At 51.2% G+C, this 18,568-nt stretch overlaps 1 protein-coding gene across 1 annotated transcript in view; it reads left to right on the top strand.

The window, feature by feature from the left end:
• The window catches only part of B4galt5 (beta-1,4-galactosyltransferase 5), a 49,180-nt gene extending 31,111 nt beyond the window's left edge, over window positions 1–18,069 (top strand). The window contains exons 2-9 of the mRNA XM_021152230.3: window positions 3,991–4,125; window positions 8,911–9,024; window positions 10,604–10,728; window positions 11,692–11,808; window positions 12,490–12,677; window positions 13,197–13,319; window positions 16,036–16,137; window positions 16,662–18,069. Of these exons, the coding sequence (XP_021007889.1) occupies window positions 3,991–4,125; window positions 8,911–9,024; window positions 10,604–10,728; window positions 11,692–11,808; window positions 12,490–12,677; window positions 13,197–13,319; window positions 16,036–16,137; window positions 16,662–16,809 (1,052 nt within the window). The 3' untranslated portion in view covers window positions 16,810–18,069. The remainder of the gene's footprint in view (window positions 1–3,990; window positions 4,126–8,910; window positions 9,025–10,603; window positions 10,729–11,691; window positions 11,809–12,489; window positions 12,678–13,196; window positions 13,320–16,035; window positions 16,138–16,661) is intronic.
• The last annotated feature ends 499 nt before the right edge of the window (window positions 18,070–18,568 follow it).

An 18,568-nucleotide genomic window follows, 5' to 3' on the forward strand; every position in this document is an offset into this window, starting at 1 on the left:
TAATACACTGTGTATGGCTGTTCTCTACCCATAGTTAGCAGATCTCTAGTGATTTTAGCCAAGGACTGGTAGGTTTATTACCAGAAATACCCGAAACAGATTTTCTGCCAGCTGATTCTGTAGAGTCTGTTGATGTTTCTGGTGACATGTCAGGGTCAGGTGCTGGTTTGGGGAGTAGCAGGAGCCTTGAGCTGTCTGCTGTGGAGCCTTCTGATGGGGGGCAGGGCTGCAGTTGGCAGTTTTTGGGTAGCAGATGAACAGCTTGCTCTCTGCATCTGGACTGTCAGCATGGGCACCAGTGTTGTCATTGTGGACAGCTGAGTCTGTGCTAAGGACAGACTCAGCTGTCCACAATGAGTGCACAATGAGTTGGAGGTTAAGATGATGTAGGAGGGACACACAAGGAAGTGGGGTTGTCTGGAGGGGCTGGGAAAGTTGAGTAACAAATTTTGTCAAACGTTACTGGGGAACATTTTGGGCCCAGTCCAAAGTGGAATTTTCTTTGCAGATGGCAGTGTACTGCAGATTGCCTGAGTTCTTGGAAATCATTCTTTCTGCATGGTGTTTGTTAGATGGTGCTGGTCCTAGGCAGGCTGAGTCTGGATCTGTGACTGTTTCCCTTTGTTTGGCAATATTTGCCTTCTTGTTCTTTTTCAGGGTTGGGCATATTCCTGTGGTTAAAAAGAAAAGCTTTAGTGAGTGTGTGTATACATGAATTTCTTAGTCAAATGACAGGACTCATTCAGGAGACAGTATTCACAAACTATTAGTAAAACACATTGCAAGACAATTGAAATTTTTAGTGAAACGTATTACTTATGAGGGATGGAAGTTCTCAAGAGTCAGGTCTCCTACAACCTGAATCCAGGCGTCAGATTCAGGTGGTCAGGATTCACCAAAGCACCTTTATCCAGAGAGTCAGCTTGACCCCAAAGCCAGGCCTAAAAGGGGACCCTGAACTGCAGAGGAGTCCAAGGTCAGCGGAGCACTAGCTAACAAGCACACACACATCCACTTCTTGCTGTCCTAGCTGTTTCACACTCTGACCTCCTCACGGCGATGGACTGTAATGTAAGCAGGCAGGGCTTGTAAGCAAAGCGAAGCCTTTCTACCCTAGCTGGTTTTTTTGTCAGGGTGGTTTCTATCACAACGACAGAAAAGGGAGGCTGGTGTTGGTTTCCTCGAGAACTCTGTGTTGACTGCGTTTGAAGGTTTCTTGAGATTTATATGTCAGAGAGGAGACCATCGTGGATCAGTTGTAGCAGTAGTGAACCGGCTAAGTCTAGAAAGTTCCATCTAGTTTTGTGTAGGACGGGAACACTGTCTAGTCTGGCTCGTCCTGATAACCGTTTCATGGAAGCCACAGGGTTCCCTTGTGACAGCACAACAGCAGGATGTTTATGTAAGAGAAAAATAAAAAACAAAAAGGAAAAGGAAAAACAAAACAACTGTAGTTGGGGAGGGTGACACACACCTAAAATCTCAGTGCTAGGGCTGGGGCTGGAGGGTTGTGAGTTTAAGGCCAGCCTGAACTACACAACCAGTTTAAGGTCAGCCTGGGTCTTTAGGGAGACCCTGTCTCAAAAGAACCAAAAAGCAGGGCTGTCTGGGGAGATGCTCCCTGGATAAAGCACTGTGTTGCAAGAGTGAGGACCTTAATCCAGCACCCGCATAAAGGCTGGGTGTGGTTGGTGTGGCCCTGAAATCCCAGCACTCAGCTGGCAGAGACCAGAATTGATCTCCCAGAGCTCACTGGCTGGCCAGCCGACACAACTGCTGTTAGAGTCCTTGTCCTTAAAAATAAGGTGGCGAGAGATGGGAGGTGAAGACATGATGCTTCCTCCATAGACACTCTACTTATCCCACAAATGCAAACCAGACAGAGCTCTGAGTGGTAGAGCCAGTAGGAGCCGTGGTTCATCCTACCCCTCTCAGTCGCTGCTGAGGGTGCTCGGAAGTCACTGCAGTGTGGATGGATGTCTCCTTAGGAAGATCAAGAGAGACAACGAAGGCACAATAACTGTGCACCTTGTAGCACTGTGTCTCCCTCCAGGTGTGCCCTCGGGCTAGCCACATTAGTGTTACCAGTGAGCTTGATACAAGTTCTAGGTCCAACCCTGATGCTCCAGTTCATGTGCCTGGGGGGGCAGATGCATGATCCTGGCTTTCTGAGCCCTCCTTGAGGACGGCTACACCAGGGGAGCACCTCTGTTGGCAGAACCTTTGCAGCACACGGGTGGGGAGGATTGTCTGCCGTGCCTGGGCACTCTGCTCCTTCCCTAACCGTGTGTCTAGGGCCAGAGAGAGACCTAGTGGTAAAGTGCTTCCAAAGAGCCTGAGTTCCGTTCATGGCGCCCATGTGAAAGAGCCAAGCGTGTGAAGCCGTCCATGTGCTTGTACAGCCCCAGGCAGGGGAGACCTGAGTGTCTTTAGTACTCACGAGTCAGCCAGTCTTGCTTAATTGGTGAGTTGCAGGCCAAAGAGAAGCCCTGTTTGAAAGGAGGAAGATGCCGTTCCGAGGATAACACTCAAGGCCCGTCCTCTTGTAACTTTCATAGCAGACCTGCACATACAAGCACCCCACCCTCATCTATTGAAGGAACGGCTTGTTTCTAAAATGATTTCCAACAGCTGGTGTAACAGTCTGTTGAAAATGAGGGGAGACTGGGTTATCCTCAGAAAAACGCCCCAGAAGCAAGTGAGAGATCTCCTAGGAAGTTTAAGTCTTGTGTTTGATGGATGAACGAACGGTGGCATGCCCTCCTGCCCTGCCCCTGCCCTGCCCCTGCCCCGCCCTGCCCCGCCCTGCCCTGCAAGGTCATAGAAAAGGAGAAGCTAGTCTTGTGCACAGGCTTCTCAGCGCCACATCTTAGAGATTCTGACGCTCTCCAGCCACTGGAGAACAAGCCTGATCTGTTCTGGTTTTGCAGAGTGTGGATGGGTGTGTGTGTCTCCAGCACAGAGCACTCTTGCACACTGTGGCCTCAGTGCTGAAGCTCTTCTCAGTGTGGACCAGGCTCGGGCTGAGTGCCTGGGGTCTCCACACTGAGATGTTTTGTCCCGAGCCATTCCACTGCCAGTGTAGCATCAGACTCTGGCTAAGTGGAGTGACCTGGCGTCCCTTCAATCCTTACCGCCTGTTCTGTGTGGGGCATGGTGATAATAACAATGCCTGTCAATTGGATACAGCTTGTTAAGCCGGAATTGGCAGCCCAAGGCCATGTGTGCTGAGCACAGAGGAGTGCCAAGACAGTAAACCCTGTACAACAGCCGGAGGCCACGTTGGAAGCCAGCCAGGTGTTAAAGATTCCACCTCAGACATTTGCAGGGAAGACTTGTAAGCCACTCCTGTCCCTGTGACGGGGACTGAGTCACGTGGAGTAGCTGCCCAGGAAAGAGGATATTACTTCTGGGGTGTGGCTGCCTCCTGTAAGCCTAAGTGAGCAGCCACACCGTGAGGGTGACTGGTCCATTTACTACAGAACGTCTTAGCTTACTCCAGTTACCTGAAGAGCACTCAGCCTGTGCGTGCCTCACTGCCTTGGGTGTTGGTGGATGGGCAGGACATCTTACTCCATCATTCTCCACAGACTTCCATGCTGGGGTGGGGGAGGGGTGGGCAAGAGTGGCCTGTAGCTTCATTCTGAGTGCTGAGCAGGGTTAAAGTGGATGTGTGCTGAGAGCAAGCAGAGTCCTTTGAAAGTGTTTCCGTTGGTCTGTAGAGGTTGTTCTGATTGTCACTGTGCTTGAAGGCACTGTGAATGTCTGCAGTTCAGGTGGGACGTAACTGCACTTAATGCTTTCCTACACCTGTGTGGGGTTGACTGAGATTCCCCCTGAGCCCTACCCAAGAACTGTGAGTATCCTGAATCCTGGGTGGGAAACGGGCATGAGACTGGGAAGGTGTTAGAGCTGAGAGAGGCTTGAAAGGTTCAAAAGGAGAGAAAGCCCCAGCGTTGTGTCACCTCTCTTCCACCTGCTTTTCCACAGTGAACACCTACCTCTTCATGGTGCAGGCTCAAGGCATCCTGCTGCGGGACAATGTGAGGACCATAGGTGCCCAGGTGTACGAGCAGGTGGTCCGCAGCGCCTATGCCAAGAGGAACAGCAGCCTGAATGACTCAGGTAAGCCAGACAAGAGGGCCCTGAGGAGTGTGCACCCAAGACAGGCAGGGAGGGCTCAGTCAGGAGTTATCACCACAAGAAAAGACAGGCTAGTCCAGAGGTCACCCCAGCTCTGTTCAGGATGTGTGAGGTGATTAGAAGGCTGCATTTCCTTCCTTCCTTCCTTCCTTCCTTCCTTCCTTCCTTCCTTCTTCCTTCCTTCCTTCCTTCCTTCCTTCCTTCCTTCCTTCCTTCCTTCCTTTTTTCTTTCTTTCTTTCTTTCTTTCTTTCTTTCTTTCTTTCTTTCTTTCTTTCTTTCTTGTGTTTGAGTTATTTTTCAAGATAGGGTTTCTCTGTGTGACACTGGATTTCCTGGAACTTGCTCTGTAGACCAGGGTGGCCTCTGCCTCTGAGTGCTGGGATTTTTATTCTGAACTCAGTGTTATCTTTTAAAATATGGCTTTTTGTTCGTTTTGTTTTTGAGACAACATCCCTCTATGTAGACCAGACTGTCTTTGAATTCACAGAAATCCACCTGCTTCTGCTTCCCAAGTGCTGGGATTAAAGGTGTTCACCATTACACCCTGCTATTGTGGGGGCGTTTGGGGGACCTGCTCCTAACAAAAGGTTTAATAATAAAGATGCAGAAATGTTTGTACAGTATGAGGCTCCCGGCCTTTTGCTGGGCAGACTCAGCTATAGTCCACCTTTGCCCGACTGCCCTGCTGCTGCTGTGGCCCTGCCCTGTTGCTCTGTCACTCCACCTTCCTCCTCCTTTCCTGTCCCTGAGCCTGTGCCCTCTGGCCTGCTCGCTCCATCTCCCCCAGCCTTCCTCCCTGCCTCTGTCCCAGCCCAGCCACCAGTTCTTTATTCTCCAGAATAAATTCTCTAGTCTAGCCCAGTCAGCAGGACAATGCGTCCGACTCTTTGGGTTGCCCTTGGGCCTTGAGGGCTATGACCTTCAGCAACTGGCTTTTTTTTTTTTTTAAGAATTATTTATTTTATATGAGTACACTGTCACTGTCTTCAGACACATCAGAGGAGGGCATCGGATCCCATCACAGATGGTGGTGAGCCACCATGTGGTTGCTGGGACTTGAACTCAGGACCTCTGGAAGAGCAGTTGGTGCTCTTAACTGCTGAGCCATCTCTCCAGCCCCCAGCAGCTTGCTTTTTAACATGATAATCTCAGAGAATCATCTTTGGGCTGGTGAGGAAGGACAGGCCTTTACACAGAGAGCTGGTGGTGGGCCACAGAGGCAAGACCAAGCAGTCGACCAGCACTTAGCTCTGCCAGGACTTAGCCCAGCACTTAACAATTGAAACACAGGGACGCACCGTCATGCAGCATGGGAGGAGGTCGTCCTAGCACTCAGCCTCAATTTTGAGGGGCTGGGGCGGGGTATGCGAATGCCATGGAGGGAGCATGGACATTGACTCTCTCCTCCCACTAAGTGGGTCCCAGGAGTCGAACTCAGATCACTCAGATCGTCATGCTTGGTGGCGAGCGCATTCACCCTCCTAACCACCGCACTGCTCTCAGCCGCACTCCTTCTTTCAAGGTTCATTCACTCTTCATTTCTTTAGAGAGCTTACATGTGTGTGGGAGCCCACACAGGCCAGAAAGAGTGTCAGGTCCCTTTAAACTAAAGTTACAGGAGGGTGGGGACTGAGCTTGGGAGAGTGTCAAGCACTTAACTGCTGAACCCTCTCTCCAACTTCATTTCTTTTTAAAGAGAAATAACATAGCTCTCAATCATCTAAAATAATACCAGTTACATCGAAGTACCAACCTGAAATGCTCGTCTCTGTGACAAAGCCCCAATTCTACCCCCAGCACCAGGGCTGAAAGAAATGCTGCCCTCCTGTTGAGTACACAGGTTGGTGTGCAAAGGCATAACCCATGGGCTGGGTGGGCTGGGTGGGCTGGAGAGCTGCTGCAGTGGAGGGCGCCACCAGCTGCTCTTGTGGTGCTCAGCCCTGCAGGCCGGCCCTGTCCTGGAGGGAGTCTGCTGCTTGGTGCTTTTGTTGAGCCTTGGAGGAAGATGCCAGAGCCTTTTCCCGTGTGGCAATATCAGCCCCCTGGGGAAGAGTCCTCTGCTGATGTGCTCCTAAATCCCACTCACGTGATGGGAACAGCGTGTACGTGCGTGGTGTGCTTGGTGTGTGCGCATGCGTTTACAGAGGGAAAGATGCAAAATCTTAAGAATAAGAAGATCACAGAGGGAAATTAGGTTGGGAAGTACGGATGAAGGGCTGAGAATGCTACAACAGGGGAGCCTCGCTGTCCAGTGTCCCCAGAGTCCCTCAAAGCTCAAGAATGGCCAATGTCCCAAACTTTTAGCTAGGCGTCAGGAGTTCACATAATGAGTTTGAGGACCAACCTGGAATACAAGATCTGGGAAAGCCAAAACTGGCAAAGCAGCCTGGTACCCAGAGCCTTGTCCCCAGCCTGACGAGGACCTGGAGCCCTGAGAACCTCCCACATGTGAAGCTGTCCCCTCGATGAGGGCGTGTGCTCTCTTATGCTCTGTGCCTGGCTGCTTCATTCAGGACTGTGGTTATGGCTGAGGGCTGGGACAGATGTCTCTGGGGAATCTTATCTTACAAGATCCAGTGGAACACCTGAAGATGACAGTAGGGATGGACACTGAGCCACAGTACCCTGCCAGGACACACTGCCATGTGATCTCGTGTCTACACCCTGACAACCATTCTAACAAGGAGAAACAGACCAGTGAGCATTCCAGAAACAGAGAACATTGAGTTTCCAGGCTTGAAAGATCCACTGAATGGCCATAGGGTTGGAAGTAGATTCCCAGCAAGGCTGAATGTTCCTGAACAGGGAGCAAGTTCTCTGCTTTCAGAGAGAAGCGACTGTTTGAATGGTGCCACTGTTTTGAGGCCTCTGGCAGCTGTAGGGAAGTCACCTGCAGTGTATCGCTCAAGCACCATGAACCATGTGAGAACAGACGCTCTCACATACATTAGGTTTCAAAATCACGTATTTCTCCCCCTCCACTTTTTTCCATACAGGGTTTCTCTATGTTGTCCTGGCTGTCCTGGAACTTGCATTGTAGATCAGGCTGGCCTTGAACTCAGAGATCCTCCTGCCTCCCAAGTGCTAAGATTAAAGTCATGTGCCACCACTACCAGGTTCCTCCACCTCTTTTTTTTGTTGTTGTTTTGTTGTTTTTTACTTTTCTTAATGTTAATTTTGTGTATTTGAGTGTTTTTCCTTGCATGTGTGTCTGTGCGCCATGTTCCTGCTGGTATCTGAATGAACAAAAGAAATAAAAAGGAGGGCTGGTGAGATGGCTCAGTGGGTAAGAGCACCCGACAGCTCTTCCGAAGGTCCAGAGTTCAAATCCCAGCAACCACATGGTGGCTCACAACCATCCGCAACAAGATCTGACTTTCTCTTCTGGAATGTCTGAAGACAGCTACAGTGTACTTACATATATTAATAAAATAAATCTTTAAAAAAAAAAGAAATAAAAAGGAAAGGAAAGGACATAACTGCTCCTAGGATAGTGGAGGAGAAAGTTTATTATAGATAGGTGGGCAAGCATAGCCAGAGGCAGACACATCCGGGAGAATCCAGAGTGGCCCTGACCCTGAGCCATGTGGCGGGAAGGGAAGAGGAAGAGGGGAGCCAAGTACAGCAGCCAGGAGGCCAAAGGTACAAAAGGAGAATCACACAGTGTCTGGGTTATATGGGGAAGAGTAGCTCAGGCCCTGGGCTGCAGAGTTCAGGGAGGAGGGTGGGGTGTTGCCAGCCTTACCCTGTATCAGGTAGGGACTGAGGGATGCTGGGAGAACCTGGAGGCCAGGTCCTCTATAGTATGTTTAATAGGCACCTCAGCCTCTTGTTCAAGGTTTGAAACTTAATGGCATCCATAGAGAGAGGCAAGAAGGGGACATTGGATCCCTGAGACTGGAGTTACAGATGGTGTGAGCTGTGGGTGCTGGGAACTGAATTTGAGTCTTCTGTAGGAGCAGCCAGTGCTCTAACCATTGGGCTGTCTCTCTATTCCCCCTCCCCCTTGGGAAGCCGTTGGAGCTCCTGCTTCAGAGTGAGTGAGAAGAAACTATAACTTTCAAAAATGAGGTTGAGTCTTGCATATGGGGTGAAGGCTGTCCTGAGGCACTGCTGAGGGAGGGGCCTGGGGAGTGCTGTCTCAGCAGGAAGTACTCACCCTTCTCTGGGAGGCAGTGCAGAGGGCGGGAACAACGCTGAACCAGGAGCAATTCTGTGTAAAACCAAAGTAGCAGAAGATGAGAATGGTTCCAAAAAGAAACACCCCAGTACCACCTTCCACACACCTCAGCAAGCCATGCTCAGGGCATCTTCAGATCCACACTGAACACTAACTAAGGTCCAGTTACGACAAGTAACTGGGAGACTGCAGGACACGAAGGTGCAAGGCATGGAGGCAGGGGAAAGGAGCCACGGTGTGGCTCTCGGTGAGCCAGAGAGCGAGCATCCATCCAGGAGGTGGCCAGAAGCAGGCAGAGGGCTGCTGTGCTTGCCTGTGAATGAGTGCAGGCGCCAAGGCTGCTGCTCCGGGGTTGGCAGTGCTGAGTCCCACCAGCTGTAAACTGAGTATCAGAAGCCCGGGGTGCCAATTTAAGCGGGAAGGAAGCCATTGCAGCCGTCTCCTCTGGTTCCTTCTTGTGGATGGCTTCATAGTTTTAGCTCCAGTGCTGAACCACCTGCTTCCACCAGCCACAGAGCGCTTCTGAGGGGCTGGAGGAACCACCACACAAGTGCCCATCCACGCTGCCTTTCTCTTCCCTCCCTAGATTATCCTCTGGACTTGAACCACAGTGAAGCCTTTCCCCCAACCACGACCTTTCTTCCTGAAGATTTCACCTACTTTGCCAACCACCCTTGCCCAGAGAGGCTCCCTTCCATGAGTAAGTAGCTCTAACTTGCCTCCTCTGCTCCCAGCAGGTTTCTGTTACCCTGGGAGGGAGAGAGTGACCAGCGGGCCTCCCTGCCTCTTTGGATAATGAAATGACTCCCTGTTCTGGGAGTCAGAGCTGTAAGAATTCCTTATGACCCAGCTCCTCTCTGCTAAACCCGTTGTTGCTGCCCCATATGCTTGGTGGTTCTGTGTTCTGTCCCGTGTAATGACCCTCATAACATGTCCTAAGGAAAGATCTGGGCATTGACTGTGTCACTGCAGCATCACTGGTTCTAAGAGTAAGAGGTTTAATGCAGGAGCACTCTGTCCCCACCTCCCTCCTGTCACTCTTGTTTTCACTTGTTCTGGCCCACCAGGCTCACCCTCACTTCCCTCCCACCATGCTTACGACTGAATAGTTGCTACAAGTTCTTTTCTTTTTCTTAGTATTTTAGTTAGATTTTCATTATTCTCTGAGTACACGTGCTCTGCCTTCATGTTGTGTCTGCACCGCCCGTGATGGAGCTTGAGGTGGTAAGCCTCCATATGGGTTCTGGGAACTGAACTTAGGTCCTTTGCAACAAGCGCTTTTAGCCACTGAGCCATCCATCCAGCCCTAGAAGCTATTTTCTTAACAATATACTGGATTTTAAAAAAAAAAAAATTAGGGCTGGAGAGATGGCTCAGTGGTTAGGAGCACTGACTACTCTTCCAGGGGTCCTGGTTCAATTCCCAGCAACCACACGGTGGCTCACAACCATCTGTAATGGGATCTGATGCCCTCTTCTGGTGTGTCTGAAGACAGCAGCAGTGTTCTTACATTAAAAAAGTAATAATAATAAATCTTTTAAAAAAAGATTAAGCCGGGTGTGGTGGTGCACGCCTTTAATCCCAGCACTCGGGAGGCAGAGGCAGGCGGATTTCTGAGTTCGAGGCCAGCCTGGGCTACAGAGTGAGTTCCAGGACAGCCACGACTACACAGAGAAACCCTGTCTCGAAAAACCAAAAAGAAAAAAAAAAAAAGATTAAAGCCATGCCTTTAAAAATCCCAGTGATAGTACTCCTAGCTATCTTGAATTCACCGTGTAGAGCAGGCTGGCCTGGAACTCACAAAGATCCTCCTGCCTCTTACTTCCCAAGTGCTGGGATTAAAGCCCCCGCACCTGGCTTCCCTAGCACTGATTGTCGCGGTGTCATGGTTTTGGGGCTTTGAGTGTGACCACCTTGAGTGAGAATCCGCACTCGCTGGTAGGGGAGGAGAGGCAGGCGGCCCACTGTGCTTACGCTGGAGCTGATGAGTCAAATGTGCTGCTTCCGTCCCTCTGATGAATTCTGCTGCCACTTAGGAGGCTTTCCAGAGGGCCAGCAGTTTATTGAGAAATGAAATAGGAGCTCCCTGCAGCAGGGAGGGTCTTGAGAAAGAGCTGCCTCTCTCAGTTTCAGCGTCTTCATTTCTTTCTCCACCTTGGCAGAAGCAGGTCTCCAAGGTGTTGTCCCTTCGGTATGCTTCCCTGCCAGATGGTAGTGACACACTAAAGAGTGATGAGCTGGCTGCTGGGAAATGCTAATTGCTTCTCCTCCCTCTGCAGAGGGCCCGATAGATATAAACATGAGTGAGATCGGAATGGACGATATTCACGAGCTGTTCTCCAGAGACCCGGCCATTAAGCTTGGAGGGCACTGGAAGCCTGCAGACTGTGTGCCGCGGTGGAAGGTGGGTATGAGTCAGACCTGGGTGCTGAGAACCCATCTGGGATTGCCGGGGTGCGAGAACTATGACGTCAGGGAGCTTGTACCCTACCTCTCATTCTTTTTTTTTTTTTTTTTTTTTGGTTTTTCGAGACAGGGTTTCTCTGTATAGCCCTGGCTGTCCTGGAACTCACTTTGTAGACCAGGCTGGCCTCGAACTCAGAAATCTGCCTGCCTCTGCCTCCCAAGTGCTGGGATTAAAGGCGTGCGCCACCACACCCGGCTCCCTACCTCTCATTCTTGAGAAATGGTTTCATCACAGGACTGCTGTAGTCATAGAGATTGGCAACACCCTGATGCAGTCTAGGGGCACTGAACCCCTTTGTTCCCAGGCAGCCTTATTTGCAGGAGGGAGGGCCAGTAGGTCAGCTGACACATTTGTGGACTGTGCATCTGCAGAGCAGGGCTTCCTGCCTGGCCTCCCAGCTTCCTAGAGGATACGTGAACTGCAATGCAGGTCTCTAGCTAGATGCTTAGGCCTCTGCAGGATGGCTGTATCGGGAAAGAGACAGCAGCTTATGGCTGTTCTATGAGCAAGTGTTTAATAAAGTGCTTGTGCGTTGCTGGCCCTGTGAAGGGAGGGAAGGGTCTTGACATGAGCCAGGGATAAGCTTAGTGCAGTGGCAGAAGTGTCCCCAGATGCAGTGTGAAGTGAGCTGTGTGCAGCTTTGGAGAGCTTTGAGCCTTGGTGTTTGCACACCTCTGGAGGGACTGGGTCACCATGGTTCTGTGGAACTCCTAGAGCTGCATTCTGGACAGGATCCAGGTAGCTCCAGGGTGGCCTTGCCTGCACAGGTCAGCGTTAAAGGATGCCTGGGGCAAGAAGAGGAGCCTCGTAGCATTCCCCAAGGGTTGCACATCCAGGGGTTCACAACTTTGTAGCGATGCAGAGCCAGCTGATGGCTCCCTTCCCTGTGATCTCCTGCAGGTGGCTATCCTCATCCCCTTTCGGAACCGCCATGAGCACCTCCCGGTCCTCCTGAGACACCTGCTCCCCATGCTTCAGCGCCAGCGCCTGCAGTTCGCCTTCTATGTGATCGAGCAAGTGAGTGCTCCGTGGTTCCTTTCTCTTTCTTCTGAAATGGTGCATGTGACACTGTCTTCAGGTGAGCTGAGCCCTCCCACATCAATCGTTAATCAAGAAAGCACTCTTCAGAGCCACCCCCAGGCCAGTCTCAAGGAGCTGTTTTCTCAGCTGTGTCAGGTTGACAAAAACCAATCAGCACATTCCTGTGCCTCTCCTGAGTATGTGTTCTGGTACTGGCTGGGTAAGTGAAGGCTAATGTGCAGCCCAACTAGGCCGTAACTAGTGTAAACTAGTCTCCCCGTCACAGAATCCATAATCCTCAGACATGTGTCCCTGGAGGGCTCAGTGGCTGTGTGGAGGGAGCTTTAGAACAGACATGCTGAGATGACCAGAAGGGCCCGCCCTCTTTGATGTTCATGAAGTAGGTGGCCCCCTGGAGGGCACAGTGAAGGCAGTGTGGGCATGTAGGCTGGAGACTTGAGTGCCTGGCCTGCCCCTGTATAACCTGTGGCTGCTGCAGTGCTCTCTGAAGGAACAAGGCACAACCACAACCCAGCAGGCTCCCTGATGACGGTGGGCTGAGCAGCTCTGCCCAGACTCTGTGGGCCCTCAGGTCTTTCTGTGCGGCTCCTAGGAGCCCTTTTGGTGTGCAGAGAAGGCAGTCAGGGTCTTCACTTAAGGAACACATTGTTCTTTCAGGTTGGCACCCAGCCCTTTAACCGAGCCATGCTTTTCAACGTTGGTTTTCAAGAAGCCATGAAGGACTTGGATTGGGACTGTCTGATCTTCCATGACGTTGATCACATACCTGAGAGTGACCGAAACTACTATGGCTGCGGGCAGATGCCCAGGCACTTTGCAACCAAGCTGGACAAGTACATGTACCTGTGCGTGCTCTTCCTCCTCCTCCTCTTCCTCCTAAGCCCGGGCTAAGCTGATGAGTGGCTTGCAGTGTGGTCCTTTGTGCAGAGCTCAGCAGGGAGCAGGCATGGGACCAGGTGTCACCATTTTGCTCACTGTGGAAAGTGGGTCATTGTGTCTGTGGGGTGTGAAGTGGGTTATATTGTGACTGTGGGGGTGTGAAGTGGAAAGTGGATTGTATTGTGACTGTGGGGTATGAAGTGCCGTGAAGTGGGTTATATTGTGACTGGGGTGTGAAGTGGTCAGGTAGTAACAGCCCGAGGTTAGAGTAACTGAACTCTGATTGGGACCTTGGTTGGACATTGAGTGAGTTCTGTGCTGTCATTCATTGTGCAATGAGCTTGTTGCAAACCAGTTAACCTAGGGTGGTCCTCTTGCCTGACTGGGTGAACCTCTAAGTCCCATCCCCAGCCTTGCAGGAAAACAAAACCAAGTTTCTGAGGAGCTCGGCTCCAGCTCTCTAACCCAGCGGCTCTCCTTTCCAGGCTGCCCTACACAGAGTTTTTTGGTGGTGTGAGCGGCCTGACTGTAGAACAGTTTCGGAAAATCAATGGCTTTCCTAATGCTTTCTGGGGCTGGGGCGGAGAAGATGACGACTTGTGGAACAGGTATACACCCGCGTCACCCCCTGCACCACCCCACCCTCACCTCCTGAAGCGCCCCCACCCCAACACCACCCAGTCTCACAGACCAAGAGCCACACGGTCACTTAGCACCCTTGCAGCCACATTGGAAAAAGCTCACAGGATAACGTCTCCGCATGCAGTCGGTGTCAGGCTGAGGGTCTGTCCTGCCCTGCACCTTTGCGTGCTCCTGCCCGGCTTTTCCCTGTGAGCAGCCAGCGGCCGCACAGCCTTCCTGGACTGAGTCCTAGGGCTGCCTGCCTTAGTTTCTTCCATGATGGAGATGACTATTGAGAGTCAGACGAGTGAGTATCTGTAGTTTGTTTAAAAATATACAGCTAGAGCTGTATAGACAACAGAAACCCTTCTAAAGCAACGAAAATATATTTTCTACGTCTCATTAAGGCAACCCTTTGACATGAAAAAATAAACTTAAAATAACAGCTTAACACCTTTTGCATACTAATGAGCATGGGGCCTGGGGAAGTGACTCAGCAGTTAAGAACACACAAGGCTTCCCCAGAGCGCCTAAGTTTGCTTAAGGCCAGAGAATTGGCTTAGAGAGCTTGCTACTCTTGCCCAGGACTTGGGTTCAATTCCCAGCACCCACATGGCGGCTCACAACAGTAAATTATAACTTCAGTTCCAAGGGACCCTTTGCCTACTTCTGACCTCCAAGGGCACCAGGCTTGCACAGAGTGCCTGTACACGTATGCAGACAAAACACTCGTATACATAAGGTTTTCTTAGACTATAATTTCAGCTCCTAGGAGGCTGTGGAGGAGAGTTCTGCGAGGTCAAAGCCAGCCTAGGCTGCCTAGTCAGACTCTTGCACCATAGAGCAGGGGAGGGAAGTATGCTTACTGGAAAATTCATAAGAATAGAAATCAGTTTCCCCAGTCTGCACACCCCAAAACAGCATCATTACCATTTCAGTGTGTCTTTAAAACATGGCGAATGAGTCACGCCAGATGTCTTTGTCAGTTTCTCAGACCTGTAGTGGCGGCGTATCAGTCCCAGGGTGAGTATCCCTGCTGGGATCCTGTGTGGAATACCATCTGACATTTACATGCCTTCCTACTGGCATGGTCAGTGTTCTCATGTGTGCGGGCTGTGACTAAGCAGGCCGTTTCACTTGCACTGGGCCTTGGGAAAGATCCTAGAGGTGAAGTTGGTCAGAATGCAGTGTGTTAAGGCTCTTGGGCCTTGTTGACAACTTTTCCCCATGTTCCCTGTGGCTCTCTGTGCTACGTGGCCACATTGATGGGACCTCCCTCCCCAAGCTGAGGGTGGACTGCTTGGTGACCTGCTCAGGTGTGGCCCTGCAGTGTTGGGGATCTTTCAGTGGACCTGGAATTCATTGATTCAGCCAGCCTGGCTAGCACTGAACTCCAGGCAGAGAGCTGCCCGGCCCTCTCTCCTCCGCCCAGTGCTGGGGTTATAGACACAGCACTGGGCCAGCTTTTATATGGCTTCTTGGAGATCCAAACCCAAGACCTCCATCTTGCAAGCTTGGCACTTATCACCTGAGCTATCTTCCCAGCCCCTCAGACAGAAAGGAATGCTAGTGAGTCCTCTGCTGAGCATCCCATGCCGGGGGTGCCATCCTCTGTTCACATGGGCAGCATTTCTCCAGATTAACTAAATGTTTACTGTGATATACAGTCAAAACCACATTATGACAGGTGTGGCTCAGGGATGGAACATTTTCCTAGCATGGACTAGCCCTGACTACTCTATCTCTCCCTCCATCCCTCTCTTAAAAACTGAGAGAAAACCTGGAGATAGCTCAGTTGTTAAAATACTGACTTTGATCTCTGAAACCATGTTTCTTGTTTGTTTAAAGGCACTGAGAGTGGTGGCTCTATCAGTTACTTTTCTGTTGCTGTGATAGAACACTAAGACCAAGGCGACTTCTAGAATGTATGAATGTATCGGGGCCTAGGGCTGCAGAGGATTAGAGTCATCATGGCCGGGAGGCAGCAGGCATGTAGCTGGAGTAGGCTGCTAAGAGCACACATCTGCCACCTCGAACATGAAGTGGAGAGACCCAACTGGAAATGGCTGTAAACTCTCAAAGCCCACTTCCAGTGACTGGCTTCTTCCAGCAAGGCCACATCTTTTAAGCCTCCCCAAACAGCACTGCCAGCTGGGGATCAAGTGTTCAAATATTAAAGGCTGTAGGTACATTTGTCACAATACCACCACAGTAGCACATGACTATAATCCCAGCCCTTGGGAGGCAGAGGCAGGAGGATATCTGTGAGTTCCAGGTCAGGCAGATCTATTCTATATAGGGAGTCGTAGCTACACACACAGTGAGACCCTGTCTCAAAAAAGTTGTTGGTCTCAGTAGCACACACCTGTAATCCCAGCAATGGAAGTGGAGACCTCAACCCCTCCGGCTGTCCACCTATGTGATGAACTCTGGGCCAGTGAGGGACCTTGTCTCCAACAAGAAAAGTCACATGGTGCCTGAAGAGTGACATGCGAGGTTGTCTCCTCCTTCACAAGCACATCCATGTGCATGCGTGCACACGCACGCGCACCCACCCATGAAATGTTAAGTAACCATCAGCTAGCTCAGCAAGCTGCCGCAGAAGGCGCGCGGACATCGTTGCTGGAGAGCTCGGGAGGTGTCTTAAAGCTTACTAGTCTCTGGGTCTCCGCGGCTCACTGTTGTTCCTTTGGTTTTGGACAGGGTACAAAATGCAGGCTATTCTGTGAGCCGGCCAGAAGGGGACACAGGAAAATACAAGTCCATTCCTCACCACCATCGAGGAGAGGTCCAGTTTCTTGGCAGGTTGGTGCTGTTTATTGGTCCTCAGGGTGGCTGGTAGCCGATTTCTCCCCTCAGCTTTCTCAGCCAGGCCCATTCTGTCGCTTTTGTCATTTGCGGCCGTGTCTCCGCTTGGCTTGGCCTCCAGCTCTCCATCCTCCTGCTGTTGACCCCTCACTGCTGAAATTGCTGCCTGCACCAGCTCTGCCCCAGTGTGTGGTGGGCACCGTGGGTGTGCATCTGTCCTGATGAGCCAGGGTAGACATTTTAGGTGACCATTGGTGAGATAGAGTTGAGGTCACCTTCTGCTAACCCCTGCGCTGTAAAGATACCTACAAGGGAGTGGTGGGCTCTAAGCCTGACTTCTCTCTGCCCCTCTGTAATCTCCGGAGCTTCCCCAGCTCTGACCTGGGATTCATCTCTGGAGCCTCCGTTTCCTTGGGCCTCAGAGGCATTAGATGAGATGCTGGAAGACTGGTCCAGGCATCTGCCCTGGACTTGTAAAGCTGGGCGTCAGCTCTCATCCCTCTCTGTCCTCGACTCCCCAGGTACGCTCTGCTGAGGAAGTCAAAGGAGCGGCAAGGACTGGATGGCCTCAACAACCTGAACTACTCTGCGAATGTCACATACGACGCCTTGTATAAAAACATAACTGTCAACTTGACACCCGAGCTGGCTCAGGTGACTGAGTACTGAGATGCGAAGAGAAGCCGCACTCGCCTACCCACCGCTCCCTTGGACGGGCTGTGACCCGCCATCCTGGGGGTCAACACAGGAGGACAGAAGAGAGTGGAGCACAGGACCATAGGGTTCCAGAAAACTGTCACAGAGCACACGCACAAAGGCCTTCGCTGTAGGGCCCAACAGGGACAGGAGACTTGAGGACACCTGTCATCAGCACTGGCGTCTATTCCACAAGACAGATGTCTGCCCTGCCACTCCCTTCCATCCCTCCCCAGGTCCTGTCTCAGCTGCAACCCATAGAACTGCAGGGCCAGGCTAGGTGCCCCTTGGATAGATGGATGGCCAAGCCCACAGGTCAGCCCCCTGGCCTGAAGGCCCGTCTCTGCATCTCTCCAGTTCTCTTTGGTTTTCATTTGGCTTAGTTTAGGGGGTTTGGTTTTGTTTTGTTTCTTGGTTTTTTTTTTTTTTGTTTTTTGTTTTTTGTTGTTTTTGGTTTGTTTGTGGGGTTTTTTTGGTTTTTTTTTTTTTTTTTTTTAAGAAAAATTTTCTGCTTTGGGTCCCCAGGGACTGAGGACAGAGGGGAGGGATTTGGTGTGATAGACACATAACAGTCACTTCTTGAAGAAGTGCAGTTGTAAATAAGCCATGTAAAATGCCTTTTTAAAGTTTAATTTTATAGCTGGCTCCACATCAAAGTGAGGGCCTCTTATGTTAGATCACCTTGGGTGGCAAACACCCCAATTCCCACACAGTTGAGTGTCATCTCCCAAGTCCCTGTCATCTAGGAAGGAAGTGGATGCAGGGTGGAACAAAGAACCTCCGGTCACTGCAGCCCCTCTTCTCTGCTCTGCCCCTCCTTTCCTGTCCCCTCCCCCCAAGGACTTCCTCATGGAGACTCAGTCCCTAAGCTGGAACTGCTATTAGGGACCCAGTGCTCTCCCCTCTTACAGACCCAGTGGAGCCAGCCGGGATGTGCAGGGGAGGGGAGACAAAGGCCCAGGGCACAGGCTTATCACTCCAGTGTATGGATGGCAGGAGCTAGAGACCAGGAGATATGAGGCCAGTGTGAGCTGTGTCACAAGTTCCAGGTCAGCCTGTGTGTGTAGCACAGTCCAGCTCCCTACACCTCCTCACACACACAGTGGCTGCTGGGTGACTGTTCCCTTTTTTCTTTGGAACTTGGCCACAGTTTCTCTGGGCTGTGCCTGCATGACCAGCTAGCTTCAGTGATTTCTCCGTTGCCCTCTTTAGTTTCTAGGAAGCCACTGTGCTGTGCTAAGAAGCAGTTGGTTAGGAGGGGCTCAGCCCAGGAGCAGGTGGCCCTGGGGTGCATGTCATCCAGGGGCCAGTCAGCCCAGCAGTCTCCCCTGCTTCCTGACATGAGTTCCTAAAGTGCACTGAAAAGGGCACCTCCTTCCTGTGTCTGCCTCCACTGCACCCTCAGTCCCTAAAGCAGGGATCCTGTGTGTGGTGAGGAACGCTCTCTTCTGGCCTCAAGCTCTTTGCCTCTTTGCCTTCAGCACCCTTGATGTTCATGGTTTACATGGGTGGGGGTGGGATGTAGATATGTGGGGGTGGGGTTTTGCATCACACAGTTGGTTCTGAGGACAGATGATCCCCACAGACTGTGGGAGTGATTGGCCAGGCCTTGTTTTTTTCTTGTTTTTTGTTCTTTTTGTAGACTAGTGTGGTATCTAGGGAACAGATGGCACTGCAAAGTGCTTCCCGCTCATATGAGAGAGCAGGTGCCTGCCCTTGAGAGCTGGTGAGC

This window comes from Mus caroli, unplaced genomic scaffold (assembly GCF_978045245.1).
Source record: "Mus caroli unplaced genomic scaffold, Mus_caroli_1 scaffold_2, whole genome shotgun sequence".
In the NCBI taxonomy this organism is placed as follows: domain Eukaryota; kingdom Metazoa; phylum Chordata; class Mammalia; order Rodentia; family Muridae; genus Mus; species Mus caroli.